General features: G+C 48.6%; 2 protein-coding genes across 3 annotated transcripts; one reads left to right on the top strand and one right to left on the bottom strand.

The window, feature by feature from the left end:
* The first annotated feature begins 70 nt into the window (after positions 1 to 70).
* On the top strand, positions 71 to 11380 carry Poldip2 (DNA polymerase delta interacting protein 2). Of its 2 annotated transcripts, XM_005349443.3 has the most exons (11): positions 71 to 292; positions 1717 to 1798; positions 3691 to 3788; positions 5119 to 5215; positions 5376 to 5451; positions 5651 to 5758; positions 6558 to 6694; positions 7461 to 7487; positions 7651 to 7776; positions 9796 to 9875; positions 10411 to 11380. In XM_005349443.3, exons 1-11 carry the CDS (start codon positions 132 to 134, stop codon positions 10523 to 10525), a joined length of 1107 nt encoding a protein of 368 aa, XP_005349500.1. In that variant the 5' UTR covers positions 71 to 131; the 3' UTR covers positions 10526 to 11380. The 2 variants fall into 2 exon arrangements, with proteins under 2 accessions (XP_005349500.1, XP_026636102.1); XM_026780301.1 differs by lacking the exons at positions 7461 to 7487; positions 7651 to 7776.
* A 179-nt stretch (positions 11381 to 11559) lies between these two features.
* On the bottom strand, positions 11560 to 24812 carry Tnfaip1 (TNF alpha induced protein 1). The gene is made up of 7 exons (XM_005349442.3): positions 24621 to 24812; positions 18604 to 18922; positions 17447 to 17616; positions 16990 to 17079; positions 16861 to 16913; positions 15934 to 16129; positions 11560 to 14639 (listed from the first exon to the last, which is right to left on the bottom strand). The coding sequence occupies exons 2-7, from the start codon at positions 18806 to 18808 to the stop codon at positions 14403 to 14405; spliced, it is 951 nt and encodes a 316-aa protein (XP_005349499.1). The 5' UTR covers positions 18809 to 18922; positions 24621 to 24812; the 3' UTR covers positions 11560 to 14402.
* Between the last annotated feature and the right edge of the window lie 58 nt (positions 24813 to 24870).

Raw genomic sequence — 24870 nt, 5'->3', positions numbered from 1 at the left:
CGGCCGCGGGGGGCGGGCCCGAGGGCCAAGGGGCGGGGTTTCGGCGCGGGGCAGTGTGGGGCGGGGGCGGGACGCCGCCCCGCCGCGGGTCGGGCCCTGTGTCAGCAGCCGAGCGGGCGCTCGGGCGGGACATGGCAGGCTGTGTGGCCCGACGGGCCCTGGCCGTGGGCAGCCGCTGGTGGTCTCGATCGCTAGCCACGGCCCGAGGGTCGAGGCCGCTGTGTGCGGTCGGTGAAGCAGGGGCCCTTCCGCCGGTGGCCTCAGCGACGACGCGAAGGCATCTGTCGTCCCGGTGAGGGACGGAGCCAGGGGACCAGGGAGCCGGGCCCAGAATTTGGGGAGCATTTTCCTAGCCTCTAAGGAGACCAGAAGGCCCGACTGTCTGTGGGCAGCCGAGTGTCAACAGAGAAAGGATTCCGAGCAGGGAGCCGACATGCGCTGCTTGGGACATGTGCCAGGAGCAGAGAAGGGAGCATGGCCCAGGGCCCTGGCGTGCAGGGCACTCTGAGGGAGAACGAGTAACGCTTCTTCAGCGAATCCTGCCTCCCTTGCTGGGGTCTGCAGCACCTTTAGTGGGCTGCCTTTTAATACAACTACAGGGATTTGACTTTGATCCCCAGTCCTTATTGGCTCGTGGCTTCTCTCAAAAAGATGCTATTACGTGGGAAACAAGTAGATTTAAGTGTCTACCTTTGTGGGTACCTAGGTTTCCGTGTGACCTTGGGGAAACTTGATTTTGCCCACGAGGCTTGGGAAAGGTGTAAACAAAGCCTTTTAGGGACCAGGCAGGACAGATCGAGTTGGGTATGAAGTCAACATTTCTAAAATAAAATCACAGTGCTTTGATGGGCCCAAGAAAAATTAGTCCTATTTAAAAAGATGGAACTAACCCGATAGTAGCTGAGGGAGGTATTTGCTATATTTAAGACTTAAATAATTCTGGGGGGGGGGCACTATGTCGAGAGACTGCAGTAGTAAGTGTGCTGTATGCTGTACCTTGGGCAATCTAGAGATGTTAAGTCCTGAGGTCAGTGGAAAGACGGTTACAGTTTAGAGGGTAGATGGATGTGTAGAATTGGGACAGTCATGCTGTGTACCCAGATTGCCCCAGAACTTGTGATCCTCCAGCCTCAGCCTCAAGAGCCCTGAGATTACAGACGTGGGGAACCATATTCATTCAGAACAATTTTTCAGAGTAGCGAATGACAGGTTTATTGAGTGCACTGCAAAGAGGAGTGGGTAAGAGCAGAAAGAGAACGGCTTGCCTCAGAACAACCGCTTTGTGAGCACTTCTTACGCACCAGGCATTGCTCTCGGAACAAATAGTCTCTCATGGACTCAAGGCGAGGACACCAGTGACTGAAGTGCAGAACTGGAAGGACAGTTAAAATGCTGTGGGAGGCGGGGTGGGGTAGGTGAAGACGTACATTTAAACAGAGTGTGCAGGCATGACCTTGGGCATGCTGAGTGAAGGCAGGAGTGAATTTGGAGTAGTTAGATCTGACACTGGGAGCCGCCTATGGCTGAGTCTTAGAGGAGGAAAAGCAGCATTCTTGGCCTTCTCTGCCTGCTATCATTGCCCTGGCCCCTCCGAATGCCACACGCTGGCTCCTCAGTATGCGAGGGTTTTTTATTTGTTTGTTTTGTTTCTCCTGATGGGGAAGGACTGTTACCTTCTTAGCATTTCATATGCTTATTCTTTTCCTTACCAACCAGAAACCGTGCAGAGGGTAAGGTGTTGGAGACAGTTGGTGTGTTTGAGGTGCCAAAACAGAACGGAAAATATGAGACTGGGCAGGTAGGTATGTGCTGGGTCAGCTCTCGTTTTCATGGACTATTCTGTTTTGAAATTGAGCTATATTTGGTCACGGTACTGAATCTCAGTGCTATTTTTTCTTTTCATTCCAAATCCCCTTCCCCATAATGCTAGAGACAGATGCTGTATCGCTGAGCTGAACCCTCAAGCTTCTATCTGTCTTCATGTTTGGTGGTAGACCAAGTTCATAAGTCTTGGTTTTGTTTTGAGGCAGGGTCTTCTATATAGTTTCGTTTAGCCTTGAATTCATTCTATAATCCTGGCTGACCTTGAACTTGTAATCTTATTTCCTTAATTTACAGGATTCTGGGGTTATAGATGTATGAAACCATGCTCAGCTCAGACTCACAAATTTAAAAAAAGTTTACATTGACTTAATGTGCGTGAGAGAGAGTGAGCACGCGCCCATGCCTGGAGATCCAAGGACAGCTTGTGGAGAGTGGTTCTTTCCTCCCACCATTTGGGGCTCTGATCAGACTCAGGTCATTAGGTTTGGTGGCAATTGTCTTTACCTAGTGAACCATCTAACTGACCCAAAGATCTTTCACGTTTGTTTATTTAGTGTGCCTGGGTGTTGGTGCATGTGCACACCTTGTGTGCATTAGAATCACAAGCTTTTTAAAGAGGGGGTGTCTGGAGATAGGTACACAGTAGCATCTCATCCCATTGCTCCAGAAGCAGGGCAGAAAGAACGCTTCAATTTTGAGGTCAGCAAGAGTCCAGTGATACGGCGCAGTGGTAAAGGCACTTGCTGAGGAAGCCTGGAAGTAAAAGGGGCCGAGAGAACTGATTCCACAAAGTCGTCCTTTGGCCTCCACACACCATGGCACTTGTACATGTACACCTTCCCAAAGTAATAATAACAACTCTTATTTAAAAAGATCCTTGTTAAAAATATAATCAGGGGCCTGGAGAGATGGCTCAAGGCCTGGAGAGATGGCCCAGCAGTTAAAAGCACTGGCTGTTTTTCTAGAGGACCTGGGTTCAATTCCCGGCATCCACATGGCAGCTTACAACTGTCTATAATACCAATTCCAGGGTATCTGACACTCTCATACAGATATACATGAGGCAAAACACCAATGCATAAATAAAAAAATATTAAAAATAAAATACAAATCAGGCTAGGGATGTTGTTTAGTTTAGAGTGCCTGGCTGGCTTGAAGCCTTGGTTTCCATTCTCCTTCAGCACAGAATGAATGTGGTGGCCTACTCCTGTGAGCCTAACACTTGGGATGTGGAGGTGGGAGGATCAGGACTTTGAGGTCATTCTTAGCTACCTAGCAAGATTGAGGCCAGACTGGCCTACAAAAATTCAAAACCCTCTGAAGCAAAAGGCCATTGTACGTAATGGAAGCTATTTATTTATCTGTATGCCTATAACTGACCAGGTGTTAAGCTTTAGTGTTCTTTCTGTCCTGGAGTTCACAGCTCCAGGACAATGATAGAGATACAGTCAGTAGGGGCTGGAGAGATAGTCTAGTGGGTAAGAGTGCTTACTGTTTTTCCAGAGGACCCCTGCTCCAGGGGATTCAATGTCTGACTTCCTTGGGTCCCTGCACTCACATGCATGTACCCACATACTGATACATACACACAATTAAAAGTAAAATAAATCTTTAAAAAAGAAATAGAGCCAGTGACTATACTGGACTAAGAGGAGGGTCAAGGAAAGTTCCCTAAAGGCCAAAAGTGAGTGGGGTCACCCAGTGATGAGGCATGAGCATATTGCAATTTAGGTTAAGTGCAGAGTTTGCAGGAAAAGCTGGCAAGATTGTGCTACAGTTGCCTGCACCCATGCTACTTCATGGTCAGGTCCCACCTGGATGGATTTGGTGGACTACAGGCTCAGTGAACTCTCTTTTTCCTTCCAGCTGTTCCTTCATAGCGTTTTTGGCTACCGAGGGGTTGTCCTGTTTCCCTGGCAGGCCAGACTGTATGACCGGGATGTGGCTTCTGCAGCTCCAGAAAAGTAAGTTTCCCTGTCATGTCTTTTTTTGTTTTTGTTTTTGTTTTTTTGAGACAGGGTTTCTCTGTGGTTTTGGAGCCTGTCCTGGAACTAGCTCTGTAGACCAGGCTGGTCTCGAACTCACAGAGATCCACCTGCCTCTGCCTCCCGAGTGCTGGGATTAAAGGCGTGTGCCACCATCGCCCGGCCCTGTCTTGTCTTATGGTGTCCTTGGGTGGCCTGACTTGTGGCAGACAGACTCAGTTGGGGCTTCAGGGGGAAAACAGCATCCTCTTGGGCTTTAGACATAATCCCAACCATGGCTGCGTGGTGGTGACGCACGCCGTTAATCCCAGCACTCAGGAGGCAGAGGCAAGTGGCTCTCCGAGTTTGAGACCATGGTAAAATAAGTTCCAGGATAGCCAGGCCTACACAGAGAAACCCAGTTTTAAAAAACAAAAACAACAATCCCAACCAGGCATGGTAGTGCACACTTTTAATTCCAGCTCTCAGGAGGCAGAGGCAGGAGGATCTCTGTGAATTCAAGGCCAGCCTGGTCTATGTAGTGAGTTCCAGGACTGCTGGGGCTATGTAGAGAGACCCTGTTTCAAAAAGCAAACAAAATAAATAACTCCAGAGTATTTTTCTGGCACTCATAACCATAGATAAAAAAGTGCCTAATACTAATTATGTAGGGTCTTTTTCGACCTCCCAAAATGGGCTTCTACTGCTCTTTTTTATTACTTATTTGTTTGTTTATTTTTTGCTTTTTGAGACAGGGTTGCTCTGTGTAGCTCTGGCTGTCCTGGAACTTTCTGTGTAGAACAGGCTGGCCTTGAATTCACAGAGATCAGCCTGCCTCTGCCTTCCAAGTACTTTAAAGGTGTGTGCCACCATTGCTCAGCAAGATTTTATTTTTATATAATGTATATGAGTGTTCTGCCTATGTGCATGTCTGTGCACCACATGCATGCAGTACTCCTGGAGGCCAAAAGAGGGTGTAGGATACATTAAAAAAAGAAGGAAGTGCCACTGAATGGTGCTAGAGCACCCTGGGGTGGGAGAAGCACGGGGTCCTTGTGCCCTTGGGGACTCAGGTAGCAATTGGATTCTTTTGTAATGACCCTCTTGTAGGAGGTGCTCGGAGAGTGGTAACTGCATGGGCCCAGTGGGGTCCATTGTTTGCTCTCACTGGGGAGAGGCTGGCTGGAGGTGGTGTTGAGCAGGTGCTAACCTGACCTGTGCCAAGGCCCTTTCCGGTCATGAACCAGTCCATTTAGGAGAGGAGGTGGTTAGCTGAGCCAGGTACAGCTTCCACTTCTCTGTGGTGATATGGGCTTCTTCTACCCCACAGAACAGAGAACCCTGCTGGCCATGGCTCTAAGGAGGTAAAAGGCAAGACGCACACTTACTATCAGGTGCTGATTGATGCCCGCGACTGCCCACACATAGTAAGTCAGCAAGTGCCTGGGCCTGGGGTCCTCTCCGTGGGAGACGTTTTCACTCAATTAGGGACAAAGAGGGCTCAGACAGAGCTCAGATCAGCTCTGGGCCTCAAGGCCACAAAGCTGGGTAGTAGCCAAGAAACCTTTGCATCACCTTCTGCTTTAGTCTCAGAGATCTCAGACAGAAGCTGTGACCTTCTTGGCTAACCACGATGACAGCCGGGCCCTCTATGCCATCCCAGGTGAGGAGTTATCATGCAAATGGTGCCTGAGGAGCAGGGGTCTGGTGTGTCCCAGGGAGCAGGATCTGATGTCCTGTTATCTGCAGGGAGGGATCGTGGTACCGAGAGCTGTGGTGCCAGCTTGGGCAAGGCCAGAAGTATTTCCTCTCTGTCTCATTCCTCCACTCTGAGTCTTACCAACTCTGCCTTTCTGTGCCAGGCTTGGACTATGTCAGCCATGAAGACATCCTCCCCTACACCTCCACGGATCAGGTTCCCATCCAACATGAGCTCTTTGAAAGATTTCTTCTCTATGACCAGACAAAAGGTAATTGCTTAGGAAGGAAGTCAGGAAGGGAGGGCCCTTTCTTCAAGCAGAGTATCAGAAATAACTGGCAGCTAGATCTAGTCCCATATCCCTTCTCAATTTCTCCTCTCCTCTCCTCTGTGCTTGGTGGCTACTGTTTCCTTACACCAGTAGAAACAGGCTGGTGATGAGAAGCAGTTCACAATTGCTAGGTAATAGCAACTAGAGGTGTAAAAACCAGGGCCCATGGCATCACGCCCCTCAGGACATAATCTCAGTAGCAGCTCTGCACCTTCTTCCTGTCTTTTTTTTTTTTTTTTTGCTTTTTCGAGACAGGGTTTCTCTGTGGCTTTGGAGCCTGTCCTGGAACTAGCTCTGTAGACCAGGCTGGTCTCGAACTCACAGAGATCCACCTGCCTCTGCCTCCCGAGTGCTGGGATTAAAGGCGTGTGCCACCACCACCCGGCTTTTTTTTTTTTTTTTTTTTTTTGAGATAGGGTTTCTCTGTCGCTTTGGAGCCTGTCCTGGAACTAGCTCTTGTAGTCCAGGTTGGCCTCGAATTTACAGAGATCTGCCTGCCTCTGCCTTCCAAGTGCTGGGATTATTAGCACCATGCTCTAACCAACTGAGCTAACCGGCCAGACCCAAGTGTTGGGATTAAAGGTGTGCGCCACCACCACTCGGCCCTTCCAGTCTTGCTTTTGCTGTATGTGTTGTCTCGTTCCTTTGGGCGTAACTGGGAAGGGGTTTCTGGGAGACAGTCGGAGAGCGAGTGCTGTGCCTAGGACTCTGGTCTGCACTAACCTGTTGTCTCTTCTAGCACCCCCTTTTGTGGCTCGAGAAACACTACGGGCCTGGCAAGAGAAGAATCACCCCTGGCTAGAGCTCTCTGATGTGCACCGGGAAACAACCGAGAACATCCGCGTCACCGTCATCCCTTTCTATATGGGCATGAGGGTACGTGCTAGCCTGGGCTTCTTCCTGCCAGGCTAGGCCCCAGCTTCTGTGTGATTCCCTGATGTGCCTGTTGGGGTGGGGGTGGGAGTGTATCTGACCCCAAACCCTGCTCGTGGTTCTGCTGTCAAGTGCTCATGTGTGCCGTGTGGTTGAGTAACCTCTTGATAATGGCCAACACCATGACTTAGAGCAGAAAACCCATAGACCAGGAAGTAGTCCTCCAAGTCAGCTCCTCATTCTCCCTTCTGGTAGAGGGACTCTTTCTTGTGAAAAATATCTATACATATACTTGCCTAAACTAATGTGGGCTGATTATCACATTTTGTGTTTAGTAGCCAAATATTTATTGATCCATGTCTTGCCTCACTCCAAGCTAGGCCTGCAGATACAAGTATACAGAAAACTTCTGTCTATTAGGACTCAGGCATAGGAATGTCAGCATCCATCAAAGAATGGCCATAAGAGGGCTGGAAGGAGGATGACGGGCTCAGGTGGCAATGATGGAGTCAGGGTTGTCAGGGAGGCTGGTGAGAACAGAGCCCTGTAATGGATTTCTCTTGGCATCCAATCTGTTGGTTTTGACAGGATTGGAGAGGGGGCAGAGCAGGAAGGATGCGGGAGGCTGTTGACCATAGTTCTATCACATTCGCCATTGGCTCCCAGACATTCTCAGCTTGATCAGTCTCTGCCGCCTTCCAGGGATACTTCATTTGAGATGTGTTGATTGGACAGACTTAGTCTCATCCTCAACCCTTTTCCCCTCCAGGAAGCCCAGAATTCCCACGTCTATTGGGTGAGTGTCTCCCTTGGCAAGAGCTCAGGAAGGGCCTGGGGGAGGTGTGGAGGCACAGTGTTTGCCTCTTGGCCAGGGTGGATGTAAAAGTAGGCGTCAGCTTTTGTTGCTTTTTACTCTCTGTGGAATCTGGATAGGCTAAGGGTTACCGTTTGCCTCACAGTGGCGCTACTGTATACGCTTGGAGAACTTGGACAGTGATGTGGTACAGCTTCGGGAGCGGCACTGGCGGATATTCAGTCTCTCGGGCACCTTGGAGACAGTTCGAGGACGAGGGGTCGTGGGCAGGGTGAGCATCATTGGGCCACTATGGCCTAGCTGCTAGTCCTGTTAGCAGCCCTGGAAACTTCGGGTATGTTTTCTTCCTCTCTGGTTATGGACAGAGTGACACCCTGGGTTCTCTGTGGTTAAAAGTCTTACAACAGCCCTGTGGGGTAGCTTGTCTGTAACCTGTTTCACAGACGAAGAGTGAGACTTAGAAGCTAATTAATAAGGGACATGGGATGTAGCTCAGTTAGTAGAGTGCCTGCCCGGCACTACTAGTACTACATTAACTGAGCATGGTTTTATGTGCCTATAATCTTAGCACTTGGGGAGTTTAAGGTCATCGTTGACTGCCTGGGATACACGAATCCCTGTCTTGAAACACATACCTCTGGAAACATGGTCCTCCACAAGAGTTCTTTAACTGCTGGGCTCTCTTTCTGGCCCCAAAGCTCATGGACTTACTCTTGAACAGCATGTCTTATTAGTCTTCCCACCATACTCCAATGCCTGAGGTAAACTGAGGGCTTTGTGCATGTTAGGCCAACACTAACTACATCATACCCAGATGGCATGCCTTTTAAAGCCCTGAATTTGTGGGAAATAGAGTCAGAAGGATCAGGATTTAAGGCTATATTTGGGATAAAGTGTTAGGTCAGCCTGGATTACATGAGACCCTGTTGGGGAAAAAAAAGGTCTGATAAGATGGCTCAGTGCTTGCTGCCAAGCCTGCTGATCTGAGTGTGATCCCTGGAACTCACAAAGCGGGAGGGAGGTGTGCACTGACTCCTTCAAGTTACCTTCTGACTTCCACACATAAGACAAGTTGCACACACACACACATACACACAAACACAATATTAATCCCCCCTTCCCTAACAAAATCACTCTGATTTGGGGACATGTACCACCTGTGTTGTGTCTCTTTTTGTATTCATCTATCTAGTGTTTCTTAAAGAGATTTGATTTTATGTTTCCTGCCTATCCTACCCTGTCTCTTGAGAGATTAAGTCACAAATGGTACTAGTGTCATCCAGCACCACTTAGAAGACACTTGGGAAAGTGGGGTGAGAAGTCAGTAGGGTTTGGACTGGGTATGTGGTGCACACTTATAATCCAGTACCTGGGATTTGAGGCAGTATTATTGTGGGCTTGAGGCCAAGTTGGGCTGTATGGTATGTCTTTAAAAATCAAAAAAAAAAAAAAAATTCTAAGTAGGGCTTGCCTTCAAATTCCAGCCATATACTCATATACTATATAACTTTGGGGCATTTTTTTTCTTTCCCTTCCTCCCCCCCCCCCCTTCTTTCTTTTCAAATTTTGGAGACAGAATTTCTCTTTTTTTTTTTTTTTTTTTGGGTTTTTCGAGACAGGGTTTCTTCGTAGCTTTTTGTTTCCTGTCCTGGACTGGAACTAGCTCTGTAGACCAGGCTGGTCTTGAACTCACAGAGATCCGCCTGCCTCTGCCTCCTGAGTGCTGAGATTAAAGGCGTGCGCCACCATCGCCCGGCCCAGAGTTTCTCTTTGTAATAGTCCTGGCTGTACTGGAACTCACCTTGTAGACCTGGGCTGGCCTCACACTCTGCCTTCCTCTGCCTTTCTAGTGCTGGGATCAAAAGTGTGTGCCATCATGCCTGGCTTGGGCAAATATGTAACCCAAACCCAAATCTGTTTCTTGCTGCTAACATAGGGATCATACATAGTACTTAATAGTCACCAAGAGAATAAAATCTGCAGTCACAGGCCTGCTGTTGTGTCTGGCAGTTGTTCATGTGAGTGAATGCAGGGAGAGATGTAGTTAGAGAGAGTCTGCTTAGCATCCTTCCCTCAGTGCCCCCAGTTTGTTTTTCCTAGAGATAGAATAAGAGGCTCAAGCCACTGCCCTTAATGTAGGAGGAAGTACTGAAAGATGGTCATTGTATGAGTGTCTGCTGTTGTGGTTGCTTGGGTGGAAGGAGGCATCCAGTCAGTATTTGGCAACCCCAGAGTGGAGGGAATGTGTTTCTGGGGCTTGGTCTGACCAATTTCACCTGAATTCTTATAGGAACCAGTGTTATCCAAGGAGCAGCCTGCATTCCAATATAGCAGCCATGTTTCCCTGCAAGCTTCCAGTGGGCACATGTGGTGAGTGTATTCTCTAGAGTATATGTTGCTCAGCTTCACAGACAGCTGCCAGTTAGAGACGTGAGAGCTGGAGCTGGGTGTGGTAGTTGTATACCTGTAATCACAGCACTTGGGAGAACCCTGAGCAAGCCGAGCTTGTGGTCAGTTCAGAGTGAGGTCCTGAGGTGGGCACAAATGGGTGTTACTCACTGCTGTCTGGGTTTTATGGCTATGAGTTCCTTACAATTTTTAGGTTAAGGAAATGGCTCCAAGACTTGGGACTGTACTGTAGTTGGGTTCCCCCCCTTAATCTCAAGTACAAGCGGGCTGCTCATATAGTACATATGCAAGTGACAGAATCTGAATAGCTGGGCTTTTGTGTGTGGCCACATGGGACTCTTGGATCTTTGGTTGTCCTGTCATGAGCTAGGCAGATGACAATCCCAATCTTTCTTATCCAGCTGTGGCTCTGGATCAGAGGACATGGGTGTACACGGATCAAGAGGGCTTTCATTTCAGCCCTTTCTCCTTCTAAAGCAGCTTCTCTAATCCTTAGGGGCACATTTCGTTTTGAGAGACCTGATGGCTCCCACTTTGATGTCCGGATCCCACCCTTCTCCTTGGAAAGCAATAAAGACGAGAAGACACCACCCTCAGGCCTTCACTGGTAGGCCAGCTGAGGTCCTTGAGTGCTCAGGTTGGGCCCTCAGAACAGCTCTTAACCCATAATTGCTGCAGAACTCTAAATCTCTCCCTATTAGGGCCAAGTGGGCCTCTTTTGGGATTGTTTTTGGAGGGAATTATAACTTTTCTTGGAAGACCCACATAAGACTCCTCCAAGGTTGGCCCCTGCCCAGGCCCTGCCTACACCATGTTCCAGCAAAACTGTCAGGGAACTATGTTCAGTTGTCACAGATTGTCTGGAATGTGAGGTGTGGTCAATAAACCAGTGCTCACTTGGCCATGCTGGCCATTTTATCTCCAGGGTTTCAGGCTCCCTTGTTGGCCCTCTGGGAACTTTTGGTTGCTTTCAAGTCTCTTCTAGGGAGCCTCTGCTAGTGTGAATTCCTCAGAGGCTGGGCATCTCCTGGGGGCACTGGCTGACAGTAGGCTGTGCTAGACTAAGTTCTCAGTCTCTTCTTTACCCTCTGCCCAGTACAGAAGAGGCCAGGAGGCCAGCATTTAGGGTTTGAGTAGCCTGACTGTAAACACTGATTAGCCACCAGCACCTCTGGCTTCACAAGACCTGGAGAAGGGTGAGGCAAAACCAGTCAGGTTTCTTGGAGCTGTGGGCTTCTGAGCATTGAGCAAAAGTCTGTCAGGCATCCAGACCACAAGTGCAGGAATTCAGCCAAGAAGCAGCTTAAGTTATGGACAGTGACCAAGCCAAGCTGCTTTCCGAGCTTCTGTCAGATCAACGGGAGGCAGAACTGGGCTGCACTTTGCAGCAGTTCTCAGGATTCCTTCACCCCTGTAGTCACTGTTAGAGGTCCTTTCATTCTCGCATTAAACCTCAGTTCCGGTCCTTGTGAGTGTTGTTCTTACTCTCCCACCAGGGGGAGTGTGGGTTTGTGGGACAAAGGAGCAATGAGTTTTGTGACCTCCCTAGAATACAAGGTCATTGAGGGAATGGTTACTAGAACTGAGCCTACAGCTGTGAGCTGGCCAGGCTCTACTCACTGGAAACATGACTCAGCACCATAGCAGTGTAACACAATTTTATTAGAAGTTAGTGTTTACCTCTGTCACTTAGGGTAAGCAATCAAGGATTGCAGGTATGCAGTAAAAGACACATTCTCTCATGAAACCTGTGCTACTCTTCAGGCAGACCAGCCACACCCACCCCAGTTCAGCAAAGCCAGTAGCTGCTTGGTGTTTGTTAACAGCTCCCAGTTTGACCTTCATCCATACTTTGTATTTACTACCCCTGGGCTGCTTGCGATCGAAAAACTCATCCTGCCAAGAGCTACTGTAGGACTAGGAGTGGGAGATCCCACAAAGTCCAAGCAAAGAAGGTCAATCACTTTGGTGTTAGTGTTTTCTTTAAACCAAGATATTTTCAGTAAAAGATGAATGCCCAGCCCTGGACTCTTGTTACTGTTCTTCCTTAGGCCCAAGGACTAGACACCACTGAACACCTGAGGATATGGATCTCAAAGCACCAAGTAGAGGCTAAAGGGGATGTGGAGGTCAAGGAACAAACTAGAAATATGCAGCAGGGAGCCGGGAATCTGAACGTTCAAGGGCTTCTTGGGGACAGCTGAGAATATAGATCAGTGGCCTCATGCTACAACATTCCAAAGTCTGTGGGAAAGTCTCAAAGCCTAAATTTGGCCAAAAAAAAAAAAAAAAAAAAAAAAATGGATTGTCATCTTCCTTCCAGTGCAATCTGAAGGACCAGTAGCTGCTGGTCGCCAGGCGCCTGACCCGAACAGCTCAAATCTCTTTCTACAGTCAAGACACATCAAAGGCCTGATTACCAAGTCACACTTCCCCTGCTCTATCATGTCAGGTCAAGGCCTTATGAGAGCCCAACCCTGGGCCTGGCATTTGCCCATAGGTGAGCTATGTGCAGCCATTTGGCAATTATAAGAGTGGTCAAGGGATGGAGTTGACAACCTGTGTTTCTTGTGAGCACTGTTGAGGGCCACACTTTGTCAGGCTTGCAAACAGCTCCCTCCAGTGACAACATTTCTCTGGAAAGAATCCAGTTAAGAGGGCCAAGACCAGCAAAGGGATGAAAACCAAAGCCCAGAGGAATAGTTCACATCCAGTCTAGACCTTGCTACCTCCATGGTCAGGTGACCCAAAAGAAATAAAGGCCTTTCAAAAGGCTTAAGTCACCCTGGTTACTAGAACCACCACCCAGAGCCAGAACATAAACTGGGATATGACATTAGGAGCTGGGCATGGCCAAATCTGTGGGCATTACTGGCAGCATGGGGCTCCAAGAGTTTGTGGTCTTTAGCTGATAGCTCCATAGCCTTCTGCTGCAAGCATATGTTTCTGGCCTACATCATAGCCTTTGACTTTATGGTCTATGGGTACAGCATGCCTTAGAGCTGAGCATATGCAAGTATGAGACCCAAACCAAACAATTGTGTTAGGTCTGAGTCAGTGATGTGACCCCCCCAGGGGGTGAGGTATCTTTTCCCATAGGGTGCTATTAAAACCACAGCCTCAACTTGGGTATCTTTCCCCTCCTGGTATTCTTTGGGCTGGCCAGTCAGGTTGACAAAGCCAGAGCTAGTCAGTTTACTTTTGTCCTGAGACTGAGTCTTTCTTTGTAGCCCAGGCTAGCCTGGAACTTTAACTACATTGCACAGACTGCTCTCCAACTTATGATCCTCCTGCCTCAGCCTCTGAGTGCTGGCATCATAGCATCCGCCAGCATACCTGGCTATTAACTGCTTCTTTATCTCTTCCCTCAGAGTCTGCAAGAGGGGATTTAGTGTCAGAAAAAGCTCTGGATCAAGGCAGAATATACTCCTGAATGACGATATACAAAGTGCTTTAAAGATGGGTCGTAGAAGCTGGGCGGCGGTGGTGCACACCTTTAATCCCAGCACTCAGAAGGCAGAGGCAGGCGGATCTCTGTGGGTTCAAGGCCAGCCTGGTTTACAAGAGCTAGTTCCAGGACAGGCTCTAAAGCTACAGAGAAAACCTGTCTCAAAAAAAACAAAAGACAATAACAACAACAACAAAAAGGATGGGTCCTAGGGCCTTGAAAAAGTGTAGTGTAGTGTGTATGTGTCCGCCTAGGTGGGGTCCTGGCATCCTGCAGGGGTAACAAATGCTTAGTCCTAGGTTCTCCCTCACCAGACTAGAAACTAGTCATTTCCTAGGTACTCTGTGTGAGTGTGGCAGTACTGGGGATTGAACCCAGGGCCTCACTCATATGCGGTAAGTATTCTACCACTAAGCTATGCCCCTAGCCCTCTCTTTAAAACTTTATATTGAAGAAGGGTCTTGCTAAGTTATCTAGGCTAGCCTATAACTTGTTATGCTACCTCAGCCTCTCCATAGCTGGCATTATAGGCAAGGCCACCATGTTAATATCTAGATTTAAAAACAAACAAAAAAATCAGGTGATACCTATGCTTAAAACCTTAGGAAAAAAGAAGGCTGCCCTTTCTGTTCAAACTTGAATCCTGCAGCACCAGAAGCCTCCCTTCCTGTAGAACAGAGATGTTCCCATATACCTCAGCTGAGGAACTGAAGGAGCTCTTCAGCAGAGGAAAGGGGCACTTGGCCAAAGGCCTAGGGAATGTTCTCAGCAGGAGGTGGAAGTCAGTGCCCTCGCCCTGGAGCAGAAGTAGCTCCCTGTCAGACAGGAAGTGGGGTGGCATCTAGAAGTGATGGGGGAGGAGGACCAGGTAAGACAATGTGGCCTTTCCTCTGCCAGGCTCCCTGACCTACCAAGCAGGGCCTGGCACTGCTACATGCTAGAACAGGCTCCCAGCTAGCAGGAGCAGCATAGGTGGCCAATGGGGTGTGTTCCACAGGACAGCAGACATGGCTTCATGCTCTGACTTCCTAAGGGTCTCATTAGTCTCGATGAGTAGACTGGTGGCCAAGTTGCCGGTCATCATAAGTACTATAGCGCTTGACGTGAATGCGGCGGACACGGTCCCGCAGTTCAAAGGTATCTTCATCTTCACTGGGGGAAGCCTGGCTGCGGCTCCGGCTTGTGGCCTCCAGCAAGGAATTGTCAGGGACTCGAGGGGTCTCATAGAGTAGGACGTTGAGTGTCTCCTCATAGATTCGGGCCTCTGGGAATTCCACCTAGGGAGAAGGGGACAAGATGGAGTCTTGCTCTTCCACGAAGCCTTGGAAGTCAGGCTGTCCTGTCTGTCACCCACCCACACAAATAAATGTAGGAATGAAGAAGGAGCTCTGATAAGCAGTTCTGTTGCTTTTCTGGCTCAGCAAGCCCATCCCTAGGACCAGTGTGGAGCGAAGAGATCAGGATCCCATAATCCTAGCAAACTTGTCACACTGAGCTGCTGTGCATTCCTCTCCAGCTGGGCCCGTCTAATAGCTGGGCTGTGAGGGTTAGAGGGGTACACGGAAGAAGGAAGAGACACCTAGGTAAAAGACAGGCACTGCCACCTCTGCTGTGACTCAGGTCCTGAATCCCGACTGACTCCACTGCACGTCATGTCGCCCTCACACACGCCCTCCAGACAGTCCTCAGCAGATCGCTCAGCCTCAGGCGATGAGGCAGTCCGGGGCTAAGGTTCTTAGGTCTGGATGCTTGAACCCTTCTTTTCCTTCACTTCCCAGATAATCTGCTTGGTATTCCACCCAGTAAAACCCAGCTGTTTCCAAGTCTATACTCCAGGGAGGACACCTGCTAGCCTCTGCAGAAAGGGAGGAGGAGCTGAGTCTATGTAAATCGTTCCTACCAAGTAATTCATACAGCTGATTATAGTGGACCATACCTGTAACTCTCTAGTCCCAGGGACTGTGGCAGGAGGAATGCCATGTGTTTGTGGCTAACTTAGGTTATGTAGCAAGCGCTAGCCTGAGCTTCACTAACCCTGTTCCAAAAAGAAAAGGAAACATAAGGTGCCTTGTGTTCATCTGGCACTGTGATGCCATCCATGGGCTCAGGAGCCAGCTGACCGGGAACTCCCTGCTGGCCTGGCTGCTAGAGCAGGGCTGCGGTGGAAAGCCGCACCATGCTGCTGCTTCTGAGCTGTACCCTTGCCATGTACTGGCTACACTCAGACTCATCCTCGTCTCCAAGCAGGAAAAACAGACCGATGTGGTTGAAATGGCTTCACAAAGTCAGACAACTGAGAAGTGGTGGGACCAGAACTACAACTTGATGAGTTGTGACAGCTTCAAAGACCTGGTCCTTCTAGGACACCAGAAAGTTCCTTGCTGGTCAATGGGTTTCTTTCTCAGAGCTGGTAACAGTTTCTGACCCTCCCCTTGTTCTGGCCCTGTCCTACCTGGCAGCACCATACTATGTTTGGGAAAGTTGTTACTGTGGGAAGGGTGCATTGAGGCAAGAGCAGTTCTCCACCCTGGAGTCTGTGGGATCTGTCTCCTAGCAGAGGAAGGCCCATACCTTGGTCTGCTTCTTCTCTGTGGCATACACGATGGAGGTACAGCAAACCTCTGCTAGCTTGCGACCCTGACCATAGAAAGACCAGCAGCAAATTTCATCACCAATCACGTCCTTGATGAAGAGCACGCGGCCATTGAAGCGCAGAGACAGCTTGTCGAACAGTTCAATGTTTTTCAGTAGGTGATCATCAGAATTGCTGGAAAACCACAAGGGCCAGCAAGCCTGAAATGAGGTTCCAGCACGAGGGAGGGCTTTTGAACATTCTGAGTTCTCCCCTCCCTCCCTCCCCTATCATGCTAAAATGAAGACATGGCAGAGGAACGGGGAGGCAGAGAGGAACCTGTAGGACTTGGGGCCTGTGAGGGAAAGAGAGGGGTGGAACTGCCTCTCAGTTACAGCAGAGAACACTGAGGCAAAGAAGTGATGACCCCTCCTGAAGCCTGGAAGAAAGGGTCCCTCACTGCTACTTGGTAGTCAGGGTCCTTTTGCTGTGGGGGTGATGCAGTGTCCACGGGGGACCAGGAGACTCTAGAGCTGAGCCTGGGTCTACCTAACCATGGCCTGTCATGTGGACATGGTCAGGAGCACAGGCTTCAGGAGGACTCAGCTCATGACTTCCTAGCAACCCTCTCCACCCACTAAGACAGTAGGGACGGAAATCCCTGGCATGCTCCTGTTACGACACATTACAGGCGTGTTTCATGTTTTATCATCTACATCCCAACCAGGCCATGTAACAAATCCCAAATGTCTCTGTCCCGAGTTCCATCCTATGCCTGTTCATTGCCCTTAGGAAAGGTGGATTCAACCCAGCCCCAGGTTGTGTGTGTCAGGAATCTGTGAAGTCCCTTGAGCCTACTGCCCAGAATCGGCTCTGGCAGCTCAGCCTTCTAGCTGCTTCTGCCACCCTCCCCATGCCTGCCGTACCTGGTGTATGAGTACTTGTTATTGCTCCTGTTGTACAGCAGCTTCACCACAGGCTGCGAGGGAAGAGAGAGTAAGGGCGGGGCCAGGAGCCTGGTGTCCCCAGACCCAGGCCTGCAGAGTGCCCAGTACCTTTGTGGAGGATTCGATGAGCCTGTCCTCCTCTCTCAGGGAGGTGATGATGGGGATGTTGCACACAGGCTGGTAGGAGTCTTTCTTGTCCTGGTGACACAGAGCAGAAAGCTGCCTTTAGGATTTTATGCTAGTGAGGCTCCTCCCCAGGCCTTCGGCCACTGCCACCCCCTGCCTGGTGAGGAGGTACCAGGCAGATGATGACGTTTTTGGTAATAGGTAACTGCTAGCCAGTAAGCAGATCCCCACTGCCAAGTCTCAAGCTTAGCTAGCTAAGCGAATGAACTAAAGGCATAGCCTGTTTGTGCTGCCAAGCAGTGTGCTGGGCCTGGGCAGCACCCGCTGTTCTGAGTTTGGACTCATCAACCTCATTCCCAACACAGCTTTGCAGGAGCCAAACCTAATGTCCTCAGAGAGACGATTCCCGACCTGCTAAGCCAACCACCTCTTCCTGTACCTGCAGGGCGGTCTGGCACATAGTCACTAGCCCTTGAATGAGGTAATATTTTGCTTCAGCCATCAATTCCTGGATTTCTTGCCGGTTTTGTGGGAGAGTAATGGTGTCATCTCGGAGGTAATTCAAGATGGTGCCAAAATGCTTTCCACATCTGTCTATGAGGATCCAGCCTAGGAATATGGAGGGATCCAAAAGGATTACTGTTAGCCTCCAGCTGTGTCTGATGCAGGAGAGGCCACCTGAGAGAGGCAGCAGGCAGCCAGGAAAGAAGGTCCATCAGAGTGCAGAGCCCAGGCCAGGGATGCACGCAGACTCCAGGCCTCAGGTCTGTGCTGCTCTTTCCCATTCCGAGTCCAGGAACTCATGCACCCCTGAGAGTGGAGGACTGAATGTCTAGGCTTGGGGGTACTCAGGTCACCCTGGTAATACAGAATCCACCAGTCTCTCCTTTTGCCCACTGCCCAGGCTCTACTGTGTTTATGACAATCTTACTTATTTGGGTACATACACATATATCAGCCTTTTGTTTTAGCCTTAGCTGTCCTGGAACTCACTTTATAGACCAGGCTGGCCTCGAACTCACAGACATCCACTTGCCTCTGCCTCCCAAGTGCTGGGATTTAAAGGCATGTTTGACCATGCCTGGCCCATGTGTCAGCTTTTGAAAGAGGGTCTTGCTAAACTGTCTGGGTTAGCCTCAGATTTGAGATTGACTTGTCTCAACCTCCTGAGTGCTGGGATTACAAGCATGTGTCAGCATTCCTGGATTCTATTTTGGGGATAACTTTTTTTTTCTCCTTGAGTCAAAGTTTCATGTAGCCTAGGCTGGCTTCAAACTTGCTATGTATTGGAGGCTGGCTTCAAATTTCTAATCTTCCTGTCCCCATCTCCAAGTGCTAGGGTTACAAATGTGTGCCACCACACCTAGCCTGAATATTAAATTTTAAGTATACTCTTTTTTCCTCTGGATGATATATGAACATACAGCATTCTATGTACAATTTCAAGGAATTCTGAAGCTCTATTAAGGCCTGTAAGAAGTGAAGAGGAAAAGATACAGATTCTAGATCTATGGAGCTTAAGCCCTGCCCTGATGTCATCCCAGGATGCCCCCTTCCTTCCCTCCCTTGCCCAGCATGCCGGATACCATGTCTCACCTTCTTTGTCGGTCAGCACCTCCATGCGCCCACTGAACATGGCCTTGAGCATAGTATCGTGCCGAGTGAGGGCCCGCACTGTGGTGTAGTACAGGGAGCCACCCACATTGAGCTGCACGTACTTGTTGCCCAGCCCGCCTCCCTTGAAGCCACTTATCTTGGGCTTGGCCCCTGAGGCTGGGCACAGACAGGTGTCCCCTGACATCTCCCGCTGCAGGTAGATCACCACACGGCAGGAGGTAGGCTTGGAAGGCTCTGCCGTGGTGGAGGTGGTCACGAATGAGTGGCCCACAGAGGCCAGGACCTCATACTCTCAGTGCTGTAAGAGGCAGGAGAACACGGGAGTCAGAAGGGTAGAGCTCACAAGGGGACAGCAGGAGGAACTCTGACACAGTTTACTATCTAGATAAGCCCATACATTCCCCGAGCAGAGGCCAAGTTCCTGGGTGTGCTGGTTAGTGTTGTCAAGTGGACACAAGCTAAAGTCGTTTGGGAAGAGAACCTGAATTGAGAAAATGCCTTTAGCACATTGGCCGGGAGGCAAGCCTGTGGGGGCATTTTTTGATTAACAATTGATGTGGCGGGCAGTGCCATCCCTGGGCAGGTGGTCCTGGGTGGTATAAGAAAGCAGGCTGGGCAAGCCAACAGCATTCCTCTATGGGCTCTGCTTCAGTTCCCGTCACCGGTTCCTTCGCCAGCTTCCCTCAGTGAAGAACTGGGACCTGGGATCTGTAAGCAAAATATAAACTCTTTCCTCCCCGAGTTGCTTTTGGTCACAGCTTTTTATCACAGCAACAGAAAGCGAACTAGGACACTGGGCAACAGCAGAAATGACCCCGTGCTGCTCTCAGTACTCTCTCACAGGTCTGGGAGCATAAACTCCTCACGCTCAGCTCTGCTCTGGGTTGCCAGATGAACAGGTCACCCTGGGATCCACCATACTGACTCCAGAAAATGTTTTACCAATATTCCCAGGATTCCAGACTTCCAGACTAATCAACTGGGAATCTAGCCAGCCTAGGAGTTTCCCCAGAGTCAGAGGGACAGGATGCATTTCCTGTCTCAGGAGTAGCCCACTCCAGGACTCATGTTAGCACCAGCTAAAGGAAGCCTGGATCTGGGAATAACATGAGTGTGGTTCTAAGAGGTTGGAGAGGGTCAGCCCTGGAGGCAGCCAGCCAGGGAGCTTGGCAGGGGCTACCTGAGTTCCCACGGGGTTTCCTGACCTTCCCCTTTCTTGGCATTAGCCTTGCCCCAAGTTCCTGTAATTGTCACCATTTTTCAAGGCAGAACACAGGATGACTACTTTGTTGTTTTTTCCTGAGAGCCCTATCTCTCTTCTTTTCCTTTCCACCGAGAATGGGAAGAACAGATATGATGATGACCCTAAAAATGATCAAGGAACATGGAAAGAAAAACTAACAGTTCAGCGATCAGAGAAATGATTAAAGGAAAAGTTGGTTCATCTTCCGTTCTGTTCAGGCTTGCATTCTGTTTTTATTGTTGTGACCTATATTCTAAATTCTAAACCCGTAGACTCTGAATTAAAAAAAAATGAGTCCTAGATGGATATGGTGGCGCATGCCTTTAATCCCAGTACTCGGGAGGCAGAGGCAGGTGGATCTCTGGGAGTTCGAGACCAGCCTGATCTACAGAGCTAGTTCCAGGACAGGCACCAAAGATACAGAGAAACCTTGTCTCGAAAAAACCAAACCAACCAACCAAACAAACAAACAAACAAAAAACCCAAAAACTCAGCAAAGACAAGAGACTCTCTGTGAGTTCCAGACCAGCCAGATCTATGGAGGGAGTTTCAGGACAGCCAGGACTACAAAGAGACCTTATATCAAAACAAACAACAACCAAAAAACAACAAAACCCTCCAACAAACAAAATTACATCTTTACAGAACAGGACAGGTACAGACTTACTGTGGTTATCATTCCCAGTGTAACAACCAATTGTATACATATAGATAGAACTAAGTGCATCATACTTCATGCATTTACATAGTATTAGGTATTTTAAATAATCCAGATGACAGAAGAAATTCAGGAGGATGTGCATAGATTATATGTAAATATAACAACAACTCTTTTTTCTTAATTTTTTAAAATATTTATTTATTTATTTATTTACTTATTTATTTATTATGTATACAATAGTCTGTCTGTGTGTATGCCTGCAGGCCAGAAGAGGGCACCAGACCCCATTACAGATGGTTGTGAGCCACCATGTGGTTGCTGGGAATTGAACTCAGGATCTATGGAGGGAGTTTCAGGACAGCCAGGACTACAAAGAGACCTGGCAATGCTCTTAACCTCTGAGCCATCTCTCCAGCCCCCTAACAACAACTCTTAATGTAAGGGACTTGAGCATCCTCAGATTTGGTATTTGAGACAACTGTATCATAATGACAGCTTTTTGAAGCAGGGTCTCTCTATTATATACCCCTGATTGCTCTAGAACTCGATATGTAAACTAGGCTGACCTCAAACTCACTGAGATCCACCTGCCTCTGCCTCCCTAGTGCTGGGATTAAATGTGTGTGCCCACACCCCTGGCTATAATGTTCTGGCTTATCCAAACTATAGCTAACCAGGCCAAGGGTGGTGGCTCACACCTACAATCCAGTACTTGGAAGGCTGAGGCAGTCTGAACTACAGAGACCCAGTCTCGAGGGAAAAAAAGAAAAAGTAAGTTGTAGCTTAATGTAGTATGCTTTTCTAGCATGTATTAGCTCTGGGTTTGATTCCCAGCAGCATATAAACTAAATAAGATAGCCCTTGCCTGTAATCCAGATATTGGCCAATGAAGGCAGAAAGACCAGGAATTTCTCATCTAACTTGAGAGTTTGGGACCAGTCTGGGTTACAAGAGACTCTGCCTCAAAAACAAACAAAACCCCAAATATTATTATGTACTGTGAGGTACAGAGGTATACACCTGTAATATCAGCAAGCACTTGGGATTTCAAGTCCAAGCCCTGTCTTGAATACAGAGTGAGACAGAAGCCGACCTGGGCCAAATAGTAGGATCTGCGTCTTTAAAAAACAAAAAGAAAACTGGGCAGTTGTGGTGGTGCACGCCTTTAATCCCAGCACTCGGGAGGCAGAGGCAGGCGGATCTCTGAGTTCGAGGCCAGCCTGGTCTACAGAGCGAGTTCCAGGATAGCCAGGACTCTTACATAGAGAAACCCTGGCTCAAAAAAACCCCCAGCAAACAAACAAACAAACAAACACAAAAAACCCCCAAAAAACAAAAAACGAACCAAACAAACAAACAAAAAAACCCAAACAAACAAGAAACCAAAAAAGAAGCAATAATAAAAAAAAACCCACAACACACTGATAAGATGGTTCAGCAGCTGTTATGACCAGCTGCTCTTCTCTTCCAGAGAACCTGGGTACAATTTCCACGCCCACACAGCAGCTCACAACCATCTCGTACACCAGTTCCAGGGGATTGGATGCCAAATTATGGCCTCTATGGGCACTGTACACATGGTATACAGATAGCATGCAGGCAAAACAGCCATACACATAAAGTTAAAAAAAATTAAATAAACTAAAAAATGATATCCATTCACCAAAGAAAAAAGTATCATAACTAAATTCACTGCATGCTTAGTATGTAGCAGAGAATATTCTAGGCATTGGGTATATATTTTATCTAATTTAATTCACTTCACAATAAAACTATTTGGTACCTGTTACTTAAGCAGTAGGAACCATATAAAGACAGTGTCCTTGCTTCAGGTAGTTCAAGGAACACTACATCCCCAGCCCAACCAGACTTTAAAAATAGTAATAAAGTTATCATTTACTATGCTCTTACCGTGTCAGGCACTAGAAATAGAAAAGAACAAATATAGAAGAGTCCTGTCCTCGTGGAACTCACATATAGTAGAAGACAAGATGGACATAACGGTGCACACCTTTAATCCCAGTACTTAGGAGTTCCAGGGCTGCCAAAGCTATGCAGAGAGACCATGTCTCAAACAAAAACAAAATACAAACCAGAAGACAGACTATAAACAAGGGAACAAAGAAGCAGATGACTGATGTAACTGAGAATATGAGAATGGCACGAGAATTATCAGGCTTGAGACCAAGGGAGGATGGCGTTTCAGCTAAGGCCTGAAAGTATACTCTAGACAGCAAGTGCAAAGTTCCTATGTGAAGCGAGGTTTAGAGGCTGAAGGGATGGCTCAGTGGCAAGGACGTGTACTGTCCTTGCAGAAGACCCCGGTACAGTTCCCAGCACCCACATCAATAGGCTTACAGTAACCTGTAACTCCTGTTCCAGGGGACCTGACACCCTCTTCCGGCCTTTGCTGCCAGCTACATGCACATGCATACACTCAGGCACACACATGTACATTTAAATTTTTAAAAATGAAACAAGTTTTATGGAGCTGGAGAGATAGATCAGCAGTTAAGAGCACTAGCGGCCTCCCGGAACACCGATGTTCAATTCACAACACTCATACACTAGCTCACAGTGGTCTCTAACTCCAGTTCTAGAGGATCCGAAGCCCTCTTCTGGTCTTTGTGGGTACCAGTCATAACACGCGGGCAAAGCTACCACACACACAAACTGCCGAAAAGGAACAAGTTTTAGGAACAGTAGTGACATCGTGGCTAAGGTTCAGCTAAAGAAGGAGGAAGGCAGTCTGATGGAAAGCAGGGGAAAGCAAGTGCTACATGACCACAAAGAGCTGGGTTTTCTGTGAATTAAAATATGCTTTGGGAAGCGACTGGAAGGCTTTAAGCAGGGAAGTGGTATGATCTGATTTATTTCTAGCTTCCAAGAACTACCTGATGCTGTGTAGGACTGCAAAGGTACATGAGGGGGGAAGGGGGAGATCAGAGGAAGTAGTGGTTCAGGCAAGAGATGATGAAGGCATGGATCACAGAAGCAAGGCTGGAGACAGAAACAAAAATCCCAAAGTGGAATCGACCTCTTTAAATGCCAGAACACTCAGTGGATTCCTGTTACCCCTCATGCCTTCGAGGTGAAACCCAGGATGCTGTTCGTCAAACGAGGACGGCACACTGTTAAGTATTCAGCACACATCAGCTTGTTAGACTAAAACTGTTTGGGAAAAGATTCAGGTATGTCTCTGGATTGGGAGTGGGGCTGTCAGGGATGAGCTAGGGTGGTGCTGTGTGATGTAGCACATCCTTCTGGTGGCTTATCTGCTGCTCTGGTAGAATATGAATGAAATGAGCCCCAGAAGACTAACAATAAGTGACACCACCATGCTAGAATGGTAAGCAATTGCCCTACCTCAAAGCAAAAATAACCCTTTAACAAGTTTTAGCGAGTTCCTCACATGTTTTGTGTTCAATCCCTATTTCCCCGAAATCAAAGGAAGCACATATATACACGCTCTACCAAATCAAAGAACTCAATGACTAGGCTTGCCGACTGAAGAAATCAAATCCGGAGCTAATCTATTCTTTTCCCACAAAGCAGCCACTTTTGAGTCCTGGGTGACGTCAGATCAAATTCCACCAGACCAATGAGTTCCAAGAGTCCAGTGGCAGGTGACGCCCTAGAAAGAAATTTCAGCGAGGATGAAGTTTCCACCGATAGCCTCAGTGCTCTTCCCTCGGGACTTCGCTAGGGACCTCACGTGTCTCTACGGGAACCTCAAGGGGAGCAAAACAGAACAAAGGGCAAACGATCGCGGTAGTGCAGACTTGGGGTCCTAAAGGAAGGACACAATGGACAGAGAGAGGGTGGGAAGGCTGATTTTGGCTAGAAAGGTCAGAAATCTTGGGAGCGACGCTTAGGCTTTACCCAAAGGGTCCCCTGTGGAAAGAAGGGATAGCCCACCTCTCTCCTGGCAGTGCAGGGTGCTCTCCTGCCACACCCCTCCTCTTCTGAGAAACTGAGATTCGTGGTCCCAAGAGAGGACCTGAACTCCATCCCGCGCGCCGTCCTATGCCTTTTGCCCAGGACCCGGCAGAGTCTGCTCTTTCCCGCTGCACCCACACATCTGGTACTCACCGTCCGCGAGGACGCCCCTTCTCTCAGCCGAGTGGCGAGCGGACTCGGTGCCGCCTCTGGCCTGTGGCTGCCTGCAATCTCGGCTGTGAGCTCACATCCTGCGCCCGCCGACTCCGGACCTACAACCCAGCCCTACAGCTCGGGAAACATACTACAAGGCCCATCATGCACAGTGCGCGAGTAGGCGGTGGAGTCGGGAATCCCGCTGAGGTTTGGCTTTCTTCCGCTTCTGGGTATGAGAGCAAATCTA

This window comes from Microtus ochrogaster, chromosome 7, assembly GCF_000317375.1.
Source record: "Microtus ochrogaster isolate Prairie Vole_2 chromosome 7, MicOch1.0, whole genome shotgun sequence".
NCBI lineage: Eukaryota > Metazoa > Chordata > Mammalia > Rodentia > Cricetidae > Microtus > Microtus ochrogaster.
This window is presented reverse-complemented; position numbering and strand designations above follow the sequence as displayed.